This window comes from Conger conger, chromosome 6 (genome assembly GCF_963514075.1).
Source record: "Conger conger chromosome 6, fConCon1.1, whole genome shotgun sequence".
NCBI lineage: Eukaryota > Metazoa > Chordata > Actinopteri > Anguilliformes > Congridae > Conger > Conger conger.
Genome location: NC_083765.1, coordinates 55,771,163 through 55,788,347, shown reverse-complemented (window position 1 = coordinate 55,788,347; position 17,185 = coordinate 55,771,163). Strand labels below are relative to the sequence as shown.

The 17,185-nt window shown below is 42.2% G+C and overlaps 1 protein-coding gene across 1 annotated transcript in view; it reads left to right on the top strand.

The window, feature by feature from the left end:
* LOC133130525 (spondin-1-like) overlaps window positions 1–14,158 on the top strand; it is a 90,676-nt gene extending 76,518 nt beyond the window's left edge. The window contains exons 8-16 of the mRNA XM_061245174.1: window positions 358–559; window positions 2,609–2,749; window positions 3,329–3,404; window positions 3,965–4,147; window positions 7,903–8,073; window positions 8,441–8,608; window positions 9,160–9,324; window positions 12,873–13,112; window positions 13,978–14,158. Coding sequence (XP_061101158.1) covers window positions 358–559; window positions 2,609–2,749; window positions 3,329–3,404; window positions 3,965–4,147; window positions 7,903–8,073; window positions 8,441–8,608; window positions 9,160–9,324; window positions 12,873–13,112; window positions 13,978–14,141 — 1,510 coding nt within the window. The 3' untranslated portion in view covers window positions 14,142–14,158. The remainder of the gene's footprint in view (window positions 1–357; window positions 560–2,608; window positions 2,750–3,328; window positions 3,405–3,964; window positions 4,148–7,902; window positions 8,074–8,440; window positions 8,609–9,159; window positions 9,325–12,872; window positions 13,113–13,977) is intronic.
* The last annotated feature ends 3,027 nt before the right edge of the window (window positions 14,159–17,185 follow it).

The window sequence follows — 17,185 nt, the reverse complement described above, 5'->3', positions numbered from 1 at the left end:
TGTTCACATGTGGATTTTGGACATGTGACTTTTTCATAAGGGTAAGCATAGCCTTATATTGTGTGTTCATGTGCGCAGAAGGCACTGAAGGGAGAAAGCACAGATGTGTAATGGATTTTAAACTGATTCAGGGCTACCAGTGACACATGTTTATCTGGGATTTTGGTGAAAGTCAAAACAAAGTGGTTGGAGATGTGACTGCCGGATGGGGAGTGGGAGTGGGATGGAAATTATATTCTAACTTTGAATCCTGAATTTTGAATCATGAATAAAAACTTGGTGAAAACAGGGTGATGAGAATGAGCAAATGCTCTTTTATATTTACTCCCTCCCCCTCCCTCCCTCTCTCTCTCGCAGACGGGCAGCACCCTCGGCGGAGTTCTCGGTGGACCGGACTCGTCACTACATGTCCTTCCTCACCATGCTGGGCCCCAGCCCCGACTGGAACGTGGGCCTTTCGGCCGAGGACCTCTGCACCAAGGAGTGTGGCTGGGTCCAGCACCTCTCCCAGGACCTGATCCCCTGGGATGCTGGCACTGACAGCGGGGTCACCTATGAGGTATACACCTCCAAATGAGGCTTAGCTTGGTCACCTCATATTTCACAGGGGCCCTAATTCAATCTGTAGCCTACGTTGCTTGAACCCCAGTGTAGCCACAGCTGTTGGGCCCTTGAGCAAGGCCCTTGAGCCCATATTTTTGGCCCCTGCTTTGTCTAATGAACTGTAAGTCATATTGGATAAAAGCACCAGTTAAATAACTGTAATGCAATGTTCAGCATGCATCTAAGGTAGGTTAGCCACTGAAATTCTTAAGAGGAGCTGTTGGTTGACTTTCCTTGTTTATCATGGCTCGCTATGGTATTGCTTTAGTATTGCTTCAGCTCTGGCAGGGGAATAAAAAAGTCATCCGAGAAACAAATGAATACACCCACAGATGAGTGCTTTGTTTTTGTTGAGATGTTTTGTATTTAGCTGAGCTTCGGCTTTGCAGTGTAATGCTGTTATTTTTATGAAAGACGATGGAAACTGAATCCTGAAGGCTCTGCCACCATTATGTCTGGACTTACATGACTGTGACATCTACTGGCCTAAAAGTTTATCCGAATCGAAGACTTGGAGGGCATAGGTCAAACAGAACACCAAATCGTTACCACACCCAAAATATTACCATAACATATTCACACTTCCACATCAAGTCATTTTGTGTTATAAGTCATTTCTAAGATTTGTCTATGTTTATATTTTTGCATTTAGTCTGATCCAGTCAGTGAATTTCAAGTGACTTGCTTGAACAAGGGTAGAAGTACAGAGCTAGATTTAGAAAAGTGAGAAAGCCACACAGACAACTCAAATGTACAGAGAATACATGTCAATTAAAGTAGCATATTTAACACACATACTAATTTACCCAAAGAGATCTGAAATAATGGTTGACTGGGAACTGGATGCATTAATAACCAGATCATCTAGCATGCTTGGATAAACTTGAAAGTGAATTATAAACAAGAAAATGTACTATATGTTATATTTGCAACATGCACATTCAAAGGAATTACATTTGACCTTTATAGATTACATTTCAATGAAGGAAAACAAAATTGAGACTTTTCAGAGCATTAATTTCTTCTACACTGCAGAAAATGTTTGCATCACACCTACTGTGTGCCCTCAGCACACAGTAGCACTGTGTGCCCATTACTGAACTGAAGTCACTTGCAGTTAAACAGCAGGTGATTGCCAACCTCTGGCATCTGACATGGCCAACACAGAATTGTGAGCCAAGCCAATCATTCTACATATTTTAGATGTAAATAAAATCCTCATGTCGGAAATGCAACCTCAACTGATGTGCATGATGCGCCATACGTGCCATATTTTCAACCAGTGAATCAATTTAGTGTGTGCCGTTCACAATCACGTTTCACAGTGGAAATCTTCCTCTGCAGGACAAAAATGGTCTTTTGACAGCATGTTGTTATGTGGGCTAGACAATGTTACATAACTAGAACGCCTCCATCATTCTCGTTTGCAGGCATTCAGAACATACTCTTAATGGTCTGTAATTAGCTGCATCCACAAAGCTTTTTTTACTTACAAACATTATTATCAAAGTACTCCTAAAGTACAAGCTTAAAGTCTGCAAAGCTAATGAATCTACTGTCTACTGAGCCCTGCTTAGCTTCAACTGATTCTCTGAAACCCCTTTTGTTGTGTAGATAACTCAGCCACAATGAGTATTTTAGTGCTTGAAATGTTCTTTTAAACTATACAAAATTCTAGAAAGTGTACTCATGTCTCCAGAAATCTACTGACCTCCACAAATATATAACTTTTGCAGAGGCCATTTACTGAGATTTTTGAAGTGTGGGTGTTACATTTTGGAAATACAAGCAACATTTTAATCTGCAAATAGCCAGAAGGGAATAACGTTATCAATTTTGGGGGCAGAAGGTATATTATACTTTGAATACATGCGTTAAGATCAGGCAAATGCATGACTTTCAGACGCACAGCTTGGTCACAGCCTGTCTGTCCACATTCAGATTGAAATGTGCAACACTATAAACACAGTGCATCTGTATTTTGTCTTTTTTTGTTTTTTTGCAGTCTCCCAACAGGCCCACAATTCCCCAGGAGAAGATCCGGCCCCTCACCAGCTTGGACCACCCCCAGAGCCCTTTCTACGACCCTGAAGGTGGCCCCATCGCATCCATCGCAAGGGTGGTGGTGGAGAGGATTGCCAGAAAGGTACCATGAAACTAAAAAAATAAACTTTTAAATCAAGTGAACCTAAATTAAGAACATAATTATGTGGTGTTGTCTGTCTATGATACTCTGCATACCAGGACAATAGAATGTACAGGAGAAGATTTCTGCCAAGCTTAGATGATTCCAGCCTTCATTGTATTCAAGTATTATGGTGAGAGTGTAACTTATGAAGCAAAGAAAGGGCAGCACTCTTCAGTTCTTTAATATTTTTTAGCACCAACCTTCCCACTATGCCCACGCTAGTCTCTTGTCAAAATATTTACAACTGCATTTGCACAATAGCATTGTGGCCAGTGTTTTGACTAATTGTGTCAAGACACTGAATACAGTAAGTCCCTCAAGTCACTTTCTATCTCTTAAGTGTCAAACCTATTGTTGCTACTAGATCAGCTTAGATAACTCAGCGTTCTTGCAAAGCTCCTGCATATCAAATTTGCCTCCATGAAATGATGTCTGTGCCCAGAGTGTTTACCAGCTTGCTCTGATAATGATCAGATTTCAAACCGAGGATCTTATCCAACTTTAATATGATGTCAAACCTGTGTATTCTTTCCACAGGGCGAACAGTGCAATATCGTCCCTGATAACGTGGATGATATCGTGGCAGATATTGGCCAGGAGGAGAAGGAGGAAGGTGCAGTAACTTTATCTCTCTCTCTCCAGTGTCTTTATTAGAGGAGGGGGTTGGAGACAATTTCATTAGCCAGCCGCAGTGTCCTCGAGAAAGACTTTCAGATTCAGATCTCAGGAGAAGCAGTGAACAAATAACTTCTGGAGAAATGCAGCCTACATTTATCTCAATATGCTTCACTTCATTAGGCTCAACATCTTTATTTGGTTTATAGAACTTGTAATATTACTGTTTTAAGAAATGCATTATGTGTTTGGGTTACAATTCAGTTCATTGGCTCAGGCGGTAAGAGCAGTCAAAGGGTTGCTGGTTTGGTCCCGTCCTGGGTGTGTCAAAGTGTCCTTGAGCAAGACATCTAACCCCCAAATGCTCCTGACAAGCTGGTTGGTGCCTTGCAAGGCAGCCAATCGCTATTGGTGTGTGAGTGTGTGTGTGTGAATGGGTGAATGAGAAGCATCAATTGTACAGCGCTTTGGATAAAGGCACTATATAAATGCATACCATGTACCATTTACCACTATGATTAAGTGGGAGTTGGTTCCTTTTATTTTATGTTGCCCCAGACGACACCCCAGAAACCTGCATCTACTCCAACTGGTCCCCCTGGTCGGCCTGCAGCTCTGCCACCTGTGACAAGGGCAAACGCATGAGGCAGAGAATGCTGAAGGCCCAGCTGGACCTCACCGTGCCCTGCCCTCACACCCAGGACTTCCAGCCCTGCATGGGGCCTGGCTGCAGTGAGGAAGGTACAGTGCTGCTCAGCGCCCTGCCAAGCAACACACCCTCACTCATTCCCGGGATGTTATTGTAGCTGGGGCACAGTGCTGCAAAGCAGATAAAGCTGGGTAATACTGCGCAGGAACCAAACAAACAAAAAGATATAGGCTACACCAATAGAAGCACTGAAAAGGGATATTAGGTACATTAAATTATAACAAATACAGGGCCGGTTTCCTGGACACGGATTAAGTTTAGTCCTGGACTAAACTGAGGTTTTTTTTAAATGGAGAGTCTATATTTAAAGTTTTAATCTGTGTCTGTGAAACTGATGAAAACTCTTCCTTAGTTCAGCTACATGTATTGCTTCACCAATATGTATATACAGTGCCGTGAATGATTTCCTCTATTACTGCATATTTGGCACACTGTATGGTTTCCGATCTTTAGACAAATCATGTCCTGACTTGAACCCAAAGAAGAGTGGGCTAAGATTCCTCCACAGCAATGTGAAAGACTGATGTCAAATTATAGTAAGTGTTTGGGTGCAATTATTGCTGAAAAAGGTGCAACCAGTTATTAAGTTTTAGGGGGCAATTACCGTTCACAGGCGTTTCACAGGGGTGGTGTTGGCGTTTGGTAACTTTTTTCATGAAATAAATGCATGAGTAATTTCAAAAAGGTGTTTTGCGTTTACTCAGGTTGCATTTGTCTAACATTACATTCTTGAACTCTCAACCTTTTGTTAGCTTTTATGTGTCTGAACTAATGAGGCGAAGACACACAGGTCAAGAAACAAGTAAAATTGTCCCATTACTTTTCCTACTCTAAAATGGAGGGACTATGCATAAAGAGCACTGTGTTTCCTTGCACCCAATATGGATGCAATACCCTCAAATTAAAGTAGTCTGCAATTTAACCTCACATTTGTTGTTTTATCACTAAACACAAATTGTGTTACTGTCCCAATACTCACCGGTAACTGTATATTATGGCATAAGATACAGTTTCACATTACAATTCAACCAGTGTAGGTGGAACAATGTAAAGTGTTGCATGGAATGTAAGGTTGACAGTAGGCTACTGTAAGCATCTTCCAATTCATTTGCTTTGACTAGTGCTTCTCAAAGTCGGTCCTGGAGTACCCCTGTGTATGCTGGTTTTTGTACCAACCATGATTGCCATTTAAAGATTTTAACAAGCTGTTAATATTTCTTAATTAAATGCTTTTCATCTTTAAAGGGATGATTTTCCTTAAACCACATTATGCCATAAATAACATCTTGCAATCAATTTCTTAACGAGAGCTAAGAAATAAAAGACTAAGGCTAATTGATAGGCTCCTAATTAGGTGGTTGAACATGTGTTTAATTTAAATTGTAATGATTTTCCTTAAAAGTATCAACATAATGCAGGTTTGTTATCATTTGCTTTGCCTTTCAATTATTCATTATCTTCCAAATGGTTTGGTTTGGTGGCCAGGTGTCCACACTTTCACCAATTAGGAGCCAGCTGATTCACCTTAAGTCTTTAATTTGATAAGTTAAAAATAATGTACCACTTTTTCTGCAGAATGTATGCATTATTTTTTTCAATATAGCATAATTAGCACAATATGAACATGGGCATTTTATGCTTTATGGTATGCATAGCTAAATGCAGCAGCCTGTTAAAATTCTCGCATTACAATTGTAGTTGGAAGGAAAACCAGCATACACAGGGGTACTCCATGACCAAGTCAGGAGCCACTGGACTACACCATTGCCATCACTCTGCTATGTTGCTTGCAGTAGATTGATGGACAGTTGATTATCCAGTTTAGTGATTGATGAGTACTGCATGCCATCTTGTCCTAAAAGTGACCTGCAGCAGTTTGATTGGACGGAATGTGGACACAGTGCTTGTGTGTGCTAACCCGCTGTAGAAGGGCAAGGTATGGATTAATGGTCTGGGACAGGAAAGGTCAAAACGCAGTCCTGTACCTTCTTCATTGTGCCCCGCTATCAATAAATCCTTTTCTTGTTTGTGCACAAGCCAGAAATAAGTAAATAACTTTCGGCGGGTTCGGAGTTGAGGTTGCATTTCCGACATGAGGATTTAATTTAGACTTGACTTAGACAACTCATCTTTGAAAACTTGGCTTAATAAATAATACCAGATGATGATTTGTCTCCACTTTACACGTGATCTCCAGTGAGACATGTATTGTATAGTGCATATTCTATACTTATAGTTTGTACAACTGGCTATGACAAACGTATACATCATATTTCACGTCTGTTTCATGACAAACTCTTCAATAGGCAACGTATAAATATTGAGCTTTTTCAGTCTGCAGTTGGTGCTGTTTTTGTGTTCTCTCCAGCTCTTTCTATTGGCTCTCACTAAGTTTCACATGCAATTGGACACTCCCAGTGTTTACTCAAATTTACCACTGCGAATGTTAAACTTGTATGAACAAATACTTTTTAGATTAACAGGACTAATGGATGCACCAGAGACTACAGCAGTTTTTTAATTGACATGTACCTAATAATTTCAATGTCCATGCAGTTTGAATGAAGATCCTGCATACTGGAAGCTAGTGTGCCCTTCAAAGCTTTTATGTGATGAAATTAGTTGCCACTTGTTTCTGTTCTCTGAATTGTATTGATTAATGGGCCTAGTACCCTAGACTTCAGTTCTTCTCTGGCATATTGCATTTTGTTCTTATTTAATGGTCCATTAATGGCCTGTATTGACTAATAATCCTGAGGCTGGCTGGCATGGTGCTCATGGGAGTATCATCAGGTCCACATTCTCCCATAGTGTTTATTAATTGGCTTAGCTTAGTTCCGCCTTATTACACCGCACTTTGGAATTTGTTATGGTACAATGGGGAAAAGTGAAATCCACGAAGTTGCTCAAAGTTCATCCATTCTGTCTGAAAACAAGTCTATTTACAGGCGTGCAGAGAGATAATTGGGGAGCAATTAACTAAGATTAAGCTTGCTCAAGGGTGCTTGTTTTAACGGGTTGTTTTGTGAAGCTGTAAAGGGAAGGGGGAGGTGAGTTTTTTAGTGTGGATTCTATACGGTAGGTAGGTTCATAAGCATGCAATCAGTGTAATGTTTGTAAGTGTAATTATTGTGCGTTTGAAGAGGTGGCTTTGTAAACAGGTGCACGTGCGGCACTATGTATGCGTGAGGCACGGCTCACAGACTAGCTGACCGCTGTGATCTGCCTTGGAGTCTCCACACAATGACTAATGCAGGTACACAGTGGAGCCCGATTTAGGCTAGTTGGGATGAGAATGTATTTGTGGAAACTTGCAGATATCTCTTTTGGATTTTGTCTATATCCTGCTGAAAGAAATAAATCAGCTCATGCCATGTTTGATCAGTTCAGGCCAGCTCCCAACTAGACATGGTTTAGCTGGTTCACCTATTCAGGCCAGCTCCCAGCTAGACATGGTTTAGCTAGTTCACCTGTTCAGACCAGCTCCTGGCTGGACATGGTTTGACCAGCTCAAGATATGTGCTGAAACAGCTGGTAGCTGGTAACAGCAATAGCTGGTTGACCAGCTCACACCTAACTAGACCAGCTTCATGACCAGCTTGGCCATGCTGGTTGTCCAGCTCATACCCTGCTAGACCAGCTTCATGACCAGGTTGACAGTTTTCAATCTGGTCAAGCTGACATAGCTGTATTTTACAGCAGGGTACACAAACAGGAAGATGTGTCTCCCACAGTAGTGTGTCTCTCACTCCCCCACCTCCACCTCTACCTCCACCCTGCTTTCCAGAGCCCTCTACCTGCATGATGTCGGAGTGGATCACCTGGTCCCCCTGCAGCGCAACCTGTGGGATGGGTATGAGGTCTCGGGAGAGGTACATTAAGCAGTTTCCGGAAGACGGCTCCATCTGCTCCCTCCCCACTGAGGAGACAGAGAAATGTGTCGTCAACGAAGACCGCTGTGAGTAACAATGGCATCCGAGGGTCATGGCTGGCACTTTAGAAAGATTCACTGTAGACTTGCTTTCTAATAACTATTATACTAATAACCCTGTGGAAAAAAGTGCTCGAGCTAGGTTAATGTTCAGCTGGTAGCTGGCTGACCAGACCAGCTCCCTGCTTGACATGGTTTAACAAGCTCAAGCTATGACCAGCCCATATGTAGCTAGACCAGATTTATGACCAGCTTGGCCATACCGAGTTAGACCTACTTGTTCAGCTTAATTTTGGTATCGTACTCAGTCATGACAATAGTGTTGACATACAAGTAGACCACAGTGGCTGTCCGTGTCTCAGTTTAAATGACCCACTGTTTCCTGTCCCCTTAGCCCCCAGCAGCTGCGTGGTGACAGAGTGGGGCGAGTGGGATCTCTGCAGTGCCACGTGTGGCCTGGGCATGAGGAGGCGTGAGCGCATGGTGAAGATGCCCCCACAGGACGGCTCCATGTGCAAAGCAGAGGTGGTGGAGGTGGAGAAGTGCATGATGCCAGAGTGCCGTAAGTGCACAGCGTGACTCGGGCTCACTGAGCAACGCCCGTTCATATTTTACAACATATTTTCACACCATTCCCAGTTAGTTCTGATTCAAGACCTTAAGGTTCTAAGTGATAATTATTTAGTTAGTGTCATAAATATGTTGTTTATAGGGCACTAACTATATATGTGAAAAAGTATGAAAATATTCACTTTGGTATCTTCGAAGCTCAATATCTCAAAACCATTCAGAACGCAGCTATAACCTTAGTACTGAGTGTAAATGTATATGTTTCATTTCCCAGAATGTGTAATTTGGACCAGCCTTAAACGGTTCCGCTTATGTGACTGCAACAGAGTCATAACATCGCAAACATTTTTTAAGATGCGACTGTTTACTCTGTATATCTGGCCCTTAGTCACTCAAAACGACTCAATTTGCATCATCTAGATGATGTTCGGCTGGTTTGAGTTCAGAGCGGAGCGGAGACGATCATCAGCTCCGTTTGTCTGTGGCAGAACCTTGCGCTCTGTTTGGGGGCAGGATGTGATGTGTGGCTCTCCGTGTGTGCAGACACCATCCCCTGCATGCTGTCTCCCTGGCTGGAGTGGAGCGACTGCAGCGTGTCGTGTGGCGTGGGCATGCGGACGCGGCAGAGGATGCTGAAGTCGCCCGCCGGGCTGGGGGCCTGCGCCGAGGAGCTGGAGCAAGTGGAGAAGTGCATGCTGCCCGAGTGCCGTGAGTGTCATCAGGAGGTCGCCACCTAGTGGCCAGTGCGCGTTACTGAGGACCCGGCACGGATACTCAGATCCAGCGCTGGGGCAAACATTACATTACATTACATTACATGGCATTTAGCAGACGCTCTTATCCAGAGCGATGTACAATGAAGTGCAAATCAAACACAAGTATGAGTGCTAAGAAGAGTACAATCAACTTTCAAACTAGCATACCACAGTTGGCAGCTAGAATACCTTGAATACAACAATACAACAGCCAATAAAAAAACAACGATATCTATACATAAGTGCCATTACAGTCTAAGGCTAATCATGGTGGTGAGTTGGGGAGGGAAAGGTATAGCCTGAAGAGATGGGTCTTCAGTCTGCGCTTGAAGGAGGTCAGAGACTCTGCCATTCTGACATCCACCGGGAGGTCATTCCACCACCGTGGGACCAGGACAGACAGCAGTCGTGAGTGTGAAGTGAGGGGGAGGCGCCAGACGGCACAAAGTGGCAGAACGGAGGGGTCTTGTTGGTGTATAGGTCTTGATAAGGGTTTAAATATATACAGGGGCTGATCCCTTAACTTCCTGGTATGCGAGCACCAAAGTTTTAAATTTGATGTGAGTCATAACAGGCAGCCAGTGGAGGTTGCTGAGCAGGGGGGTGACATGTGAATGTCTGGGAACATTGAATACCAGACGGGCTGCAGCATTCTGCACTCTGCACTCTGAACTCAAACCAAGGGTGTTTTATTGTGGGACTGCAGGGGCGGTCGAAATGTAGAGCAAGACAAGGCATATACAGTCGTGCATAAGATTTTTTTGGGGTTTTCTACAATTAGTGTGTCAGTAGAAAAGAGCAATTTCCATTTCAAAAAATTACTGTTACATAAAATTTCATGTTATTTTTGTATTTTGTTAAATAAAGTAACATATTAAGAAATAGACCAGAAGCCCAGATGGCAAGTTCTCCAATATGCTTGGAACAACCTACCAGTCAAATTTGTTATACAACTGCAGGGCAGTGTAAGGGAACTGATGCAGTTTTAAAGGCAAAGGTTGGTCACAAAAAATATAGATTTTATTTTCTATTTAATTTTACTGCTCTTGATAGTAACTTTTCATTTCATAAGCATATTCGCTTTATGGAACTTTTTTACAAGACTTTTGCGCAGTACTGTACTTCTGCCAAACTCAGGCACAGATATTCAGGCTCAAGACAGTAGAGGCCGTGTATAGTACAGACATAAACCAAACCCAGACGTCACACAGTGTAATCAGACAAATGAACCAGCAGAGAAACCGGGGCCGATGCCTTAACACTGAGACCAACGGGCATAACCATATACTGTACATTCTGCTTTTGTGATTTCTGGCACAAACTGTGGACAAGACATTTGAGGCAGTGATTTACACTCCAGTGCAATTTCCAGAATTGCCAAAGAGAATGACGGATATTGTTAAGAGAAGGGATTATTAAAACAAACTGTTGCAGTTCAGTCCTACTGCAACAGTACCAAGTACATCTGAGGTAATTGGACATGGTTTATTTGGCTAAATGTAAGCCAACTATTCTTCTCGATATCTTACCTGATGAGTGACTGATGATTGTTTCCATGGTGATGAGTTGAGCAGAGACTCCAAAATGTGTGGTATTAAAATGAAAAAAAGAATGAAATGTGGAAGACAGAAGATGAGCAAGGAAGTAGTGTCATAAATACTTCTCTTTTCTTTTGAAGTGCTTTGTACAAGAATCTTTACCGTTATTTGTAAAGATTTTATAATATTGTAGCATACCTTGTGTACCATGTATTTTGGCTCATTGTCAGCCATTAGCATGTAAAGCCCAGTCGCCATCAAACAGACAAGACGAGACAAGACTAGAGACATCTCAGAATGTCCGTGTTTAAATCTCAAAACGTCTACGGGTATGTACTAGGGAGTCCACACCGAAATGCAGAGTAAACAAATAAAGCAGAGAAACCGGGGCCGATGCCTTAACACTGAGACCAACGGGCATAACCATATACTGTACATTCTGCTTTAGTGATTTCTGGCACAAACTGTGGACAAGACATTTGAGGCAGTGATTTACACTCCAGTGCAATTTCCAGAATTGCCAAAGAGAATGACGGATATTGTTAAGAGAAGGGATTATTAAAACAGACAAATATTGGCTGTTTTTTATATTTATATGAGGCATGCATATTTTGTGGTTTGGAGGGGATTACTTTTATTGAACATTGAACTACGTATATAAACAAAGCTGGACATGCCTTTCTCTAACCCAGTGGTTCCCAAACTTTTTTAGTCAAGCCCCCCTTTTCTATAAAGACCGTTTTTTAAGACTTCTTGGATGCTATTTTCCTTTTGGTGTATAATAGTCCATGTCAGTTGACTGTCTGATCCCATTTTGGGATCTCTGTTTTAACCCTTTCACAAATATGTGATTACATTCTGTAAACTGAACATTCAAACACCGATATAACAACCACTACAGATAATTGAAAACACTGGAATTCTTGAATTTTGAAAGCATCCCCAAAAAAAACTCCTCTTCAAAGGGATAAAGGCACATTTCCACAGAACATTCGGCTGCTTTTCAAAAATAATTACCAGGAAGTCAACCAAGTATCTTGGTACATCATGATACTCTTAGTTTTCATTGCACTTGAGCCTTGGTAACCTTGGCAACTTTGCTTAGCCCAATGAACTCTGTGATACTGAGCCTTTTCTTACTGTTGCAGTTCACATAAGGCTACTGCAACAGTACCAAGTACATCTGAGGTAATTGGACATGGTTTATTTGGCAAAATGTAAGCCAATTATTCTTCTCGATATCTTACCTGACGAGTGACTGATGATTGTTTCCATGGTGAGGAGTTGAGCAGAGACTCCAAAATGTGTGGTATTAAAATGAAAAAAAGAATGAAATGTGGAAGACAGAAGATGAGCAAGGAAGTAGTGTCATAAATACTTCTCTTTTCTTTTGAAGTGCTTTGTACAAGAATCTTTACCGTTATTTGTAAAGATTTTATAATATTGTAGCATACCTTGTGTACCATGTATTTTGGCTCATTGTCAGCCATTAGCATGTAAAGCCCAGTCGCCATCAAACAGACAAGACGAGACAAGACTAGAGACATCTCAGAATGTCCGTGTTTAAATCTCAAAACGTCTACGGGTATGTACTAGGGAGTCCACACCGAAATGCAGAGTAAACAAATAAACAACTGTCTCCAGGACGACCAGAGTTAACTGTAATGTTAAATCACTAAACTCCAGGCTTAAGACGTGACAGGCCCAGTTTTTGAAACGCCAGCCGCCGAGAGCCGACGTTCTAAAACTGGACATTTACACCGATAAAACTTTCCTCTAAAGACGTTCTAAAAACGTCTCATCTTTTCTCGTCACAACTGCTTGTGGTGGTGGGCTTTATAGCAACCAGAATTACAGAGTGGGCCTTTAACCAGTGCCTGCCATATAACAAAACTGAGCTATGGGCTGAAATGTACAGGATCCGTTAACGTATCTCTAAAAGCAGGCTAAATCTCATCCCCAGCCACGGACTGCATGGTGTCGGAGTGGTCGGAGTGGTCAGAGTGCAACAAGTCCTGCGGGAAGGGGCACACCATCCGCACGCGGATGATCAAGCTGGAGCCACAGTTTGGGGGCGCCGCGTGCCCCGTCACCGTGCAGAGGAAGAAGTGCAAGACCCGCAAGTGCCCGCGGCAACCCAAGGACCCACGCGGGAAACGGAGGAGCAAAGACAGCCAGGACCAGCCAGCTGAGGAGGACCCTGGTGAGTCATACTCACACACTGTCTCAGCAAGTGTTTTTAGTCTTATGCCTTTTTTTGATTAGAAAATATTAGCTTGTTTTCAGCTGCTGTTTGTTTGACAAGTTACATTTTCTTACCCCATTGGCAAATATTGAAATGAGTCAGCGGCAGTCTCATTCAGTAAAAAAGTAGTAGAAATAATATTTTCAGTGTAAATATAAGACTATTTGTTAAGACTTATTTGGACACAGCATTTGCCCAATTTTCCAGCTGTTCCCGACCTCAAGCAATAGCAAATCCTGTGGTCCAGATGTCGGTCAAATATGTAATCTTATTTATTTAACTTTTTTGCTAAATACAGGGAAATATTGCCAATGAGATAAGACAGTTTGCCAGTGGAATAAGAAAAGTGCACTTCAAGTAAACATTAACTTAAAACAAGGAAATAATTTCTACTTGTGAGAAAAAATATATATATTTTTGCAGTGGGGTGCTGGAAAAGTGCTAGGCAGAGGAAACTGCAGCAGACATAGGCCTATAATTATGAAAGGGTGCTCCAGAAAAGTAGTTAAAAGTAAAAGTGCTAAACTCTGCTACACACATACTACGCATTCTGTCATAATCTGTCACCCCCTTCTGCTCGCACTGCATTGGGAGAGCCTAAAGGTCTCGGCTTCTTTAACCCTTTCAGTCCCAAAAGGGCCATATGGCACTCGCGACCATCTACCTTTTCAACCAATCCAAGTGACTGCTATACTACTGTTTTGAGGGCCTATTAAAGCCCTACTAAATCTTCCCAACTTTCTCAATTTTCTCAACCAAAGCCGCTTCATTTTGGACTTGGGCCTGAAAGGGTTCAGCTGATGCTCCTCCTCTGTGTGCACAGGCTGTAAGATGCGGCCCTGGTCAGACTGGACGGACTGCTCCAAGCCGTGCAGCGGGGGGGTCCAGGAGCGCTGGATGACGGTGAAGAAGAGGCCGAAGGGCACGCGGGCAGCCAAGTGCAAGGACAGGAAGGAGATCCGCGCCTGCAACGTGCACCCCTGCTAGTGGCATGTTCCAGAAGGGTGGTGGTGCGGGGGGGGGGGGGGGGTTAGGGGACTCGGGCTGGCAATGTTGTGTCACAGAACGAAACACGATTCTCTCCATTTAGGGCTAGGGCAAGGAATGTCATCCTCAGTCCTGCTTGAACGCAGGTCACATTGTGGGTGACAAACTCCCGCCTGGTCATTGTGTCTGTGTATGTGGGGAGTGGGGTTTGTGTGGGGGGGAGGGGGTGGTGGCTGTGTGGTCCCCAGTTGGACAGCAGCAACAGTTATTACTATCATAGCTGCCTTTTCAGAAGGCTCATTAATCACAATGTAACCACTGATTGATATGACCAATTTCGGAGATCCACACAACCTATTAATAAAACACTTTTACAGTCTTTCGTTAATTCGTTTTTTCTTATGGGTTTACTAGCGCTCACAGTTCTGTGCTCTATTAAGTGTTTGTGTTAGGGAAGCCACAATGTTACGAAGAGAGGGGAGGCATCTTATCCTAATCAGGGAAAGACAAGGTATTCAGACTGGGGCAGGTAGCCATTTTGCTTAAGTGGCAGTCAACACTTCTTGAATTGGAAGACTTACAAGCAGTCATTCTCTTTGGTCAAGGGCATAGCATTAGATTTGCAATTCAATTCAACGTACCTCCAGCCCTCTTCAGAGCGTAATCCTGGATCAAAGAGTCAAGATTCATTTAAAATCAAGCAGCCACATTGAACACTTTCTTTTTCGGCAGGGGTGTCGAGGGGAGTCGATACCCAGAATCAATACCCACTTGATTTGGAAACAGCAGGTCGGATTAAAACAGATAGATTTTCCGCCACATGTTTCACCACTGCATATAGAATTCCTGACAGAATCACTGTAGACTTCTTGCAGTATACTTGCTATCCTTATATACACTTGATTAATTTAAGAAAATCCAGTCAATTAAAAAAAATACTTATCATAACTTTTCAATAGTTATATCCTTAAATTTAAAGCACAGGTAATCAACCATTCCAGAATTTTGTATGCCTGAAGATGCCATTTTTGGACAAAAATATGCTGTTATAATTGACACATAATTCACAGGTTCTGCAACTTTTCTTTTTTGGGTAATTTTCCATTGCTAGAATTTCCTTTTTTGTCTTTTTTTTATAATATCACCCAGGATTCTTACCAAAGTCTGGTGTAGATGTTTTGTAGATGTCTCTTTCTGTATCATATTACTATTTTGGAATAAATCACCTTTACAATAAAAGTAAATGTGACAAATATTTTTTGTTGCCAACTTTATTTGTGCGTCGCTCCTCTCATTTCAGATTGATGCAAACAACTTTCTACAATTGTATTTAAAATACCACATATTATGCCACAATCATGTCTGAGACAAAATTGACCATTTACAAAATCTGAAATTGCAAATGTAATATACTATACACTCACATCGCACTTTATTACTCTACTAATGCTGGATAGGGACACATTTTCCCCTGATTCTGATGGTTGATGTGAACATCAACTGAAGCTCCTGACCCATTGCACTGCTGCCACATGATTGGCTGAAAAGATAATCACCTTAATAAGTAGGTGTACAGGTGTTCCTAATAAAGTGCTCAGTGAGCGTAAACTTGTTTGACATGGGACACTGATACTTTAATTCAGAGCATGGGTGTTGTTCGCTCTTCTATCCACAGGATGGCGACATGAGGTGAGCACAGTTCCACCAGAAATATCCACCTGACTGCAAGGAGTAAAAGAGCCACTAGATGGAGATGGAGACATTCAAAATAAACACTGTTCCCAATTATGTACATTGGTACATTATTTTGAATGTATGCGGGCAAAACCTTCCAAAATCTACAGAGCAGCCATACCAAAGGTGAGGGTGGCGGTCGGTGAATTCTCACATCATCTGGCACCACATGCCATCCGATCTGTTCTGAACAATTTCAGTTTGGGTTTAAATGCTGATTAAAACTTCACTAAATTCCTCACAAATTTGAGTTCAATATATTCAAAAACACCTACAGTATAATATTTACACAATACACATAATTAAATTCAGATAATTCCTAATTCCACACTATTCCATATCTAAAGTCATAAATAGTATGTACTCTTCCTCATGCATACAGGAAATATGGTATAATCAGTCATATTGAAGCCTTTGAGTTATCCACATGCAGCATACAACACATAGCCACAAGGTGGTGGCAAAGGAATGGAGCCTGGTGGCATGCCAACCACTCTAACATCCCGTTGCTTCAGACTGAAGATATTTACGCTAAATAATTACACTAAATCCTAAATAAGTCCATCGTTATGATATGCCCCAGCATCCCTCAAACATAAGTCCCCAGGCACTATAGTGGCATATCTCTTTGTAGGCCGTATTAGGGAAGTGGCGGTGTTCTGTGAACAACTGTGGCAGCTATATTCTTTCGAGACCGTGTCCATGGAAAGTAAACATATGCTGGTATGCTGAAGTCTTTATCGCCATAGCAACAAGCCACAGTTGAGCATGCAAAGTAATTAAACTCCACACCTGCCATTTTCATTAGTATGATCATACAACATCCACGCTGCATTCACACCACTGTTGTGTTCACATAACGGAGACGTTCTAAGGTACAGCGGCTGCCGAAGAAAATGCTCTAGAATGTTCTATTTTTGAGCGTTCCCGTTTCTGCACCGTGGCCCAGTTCGACCACAGGATCTCAGCCTTCAGCTTTCATACCTTTCACATCTCACAACACCAGTGTTAAATATACTCATCCTGTTCATTAATGTGTGAGTACTACATGTGAGGACTACATGGGACAATGGTGGTAGGCGATAACACCAACATATCCTGCCTATGCCCTGTCTAAACAGTGAAGCTGCTATCCAGAAAGTTGCAAATTGATGTTCTAAAAAGGCAATTATTTCAGCTTTCTTCTTTTTGACAGTTACCCCGAGGACAACCTCTCCATCCCTACCCATCAGCACTTTCCTGCACTTTTCAGTACCAACATCCCCACAGGCACTATGGAGACAGAGGGAACAGCATATCCCAGAATTAGC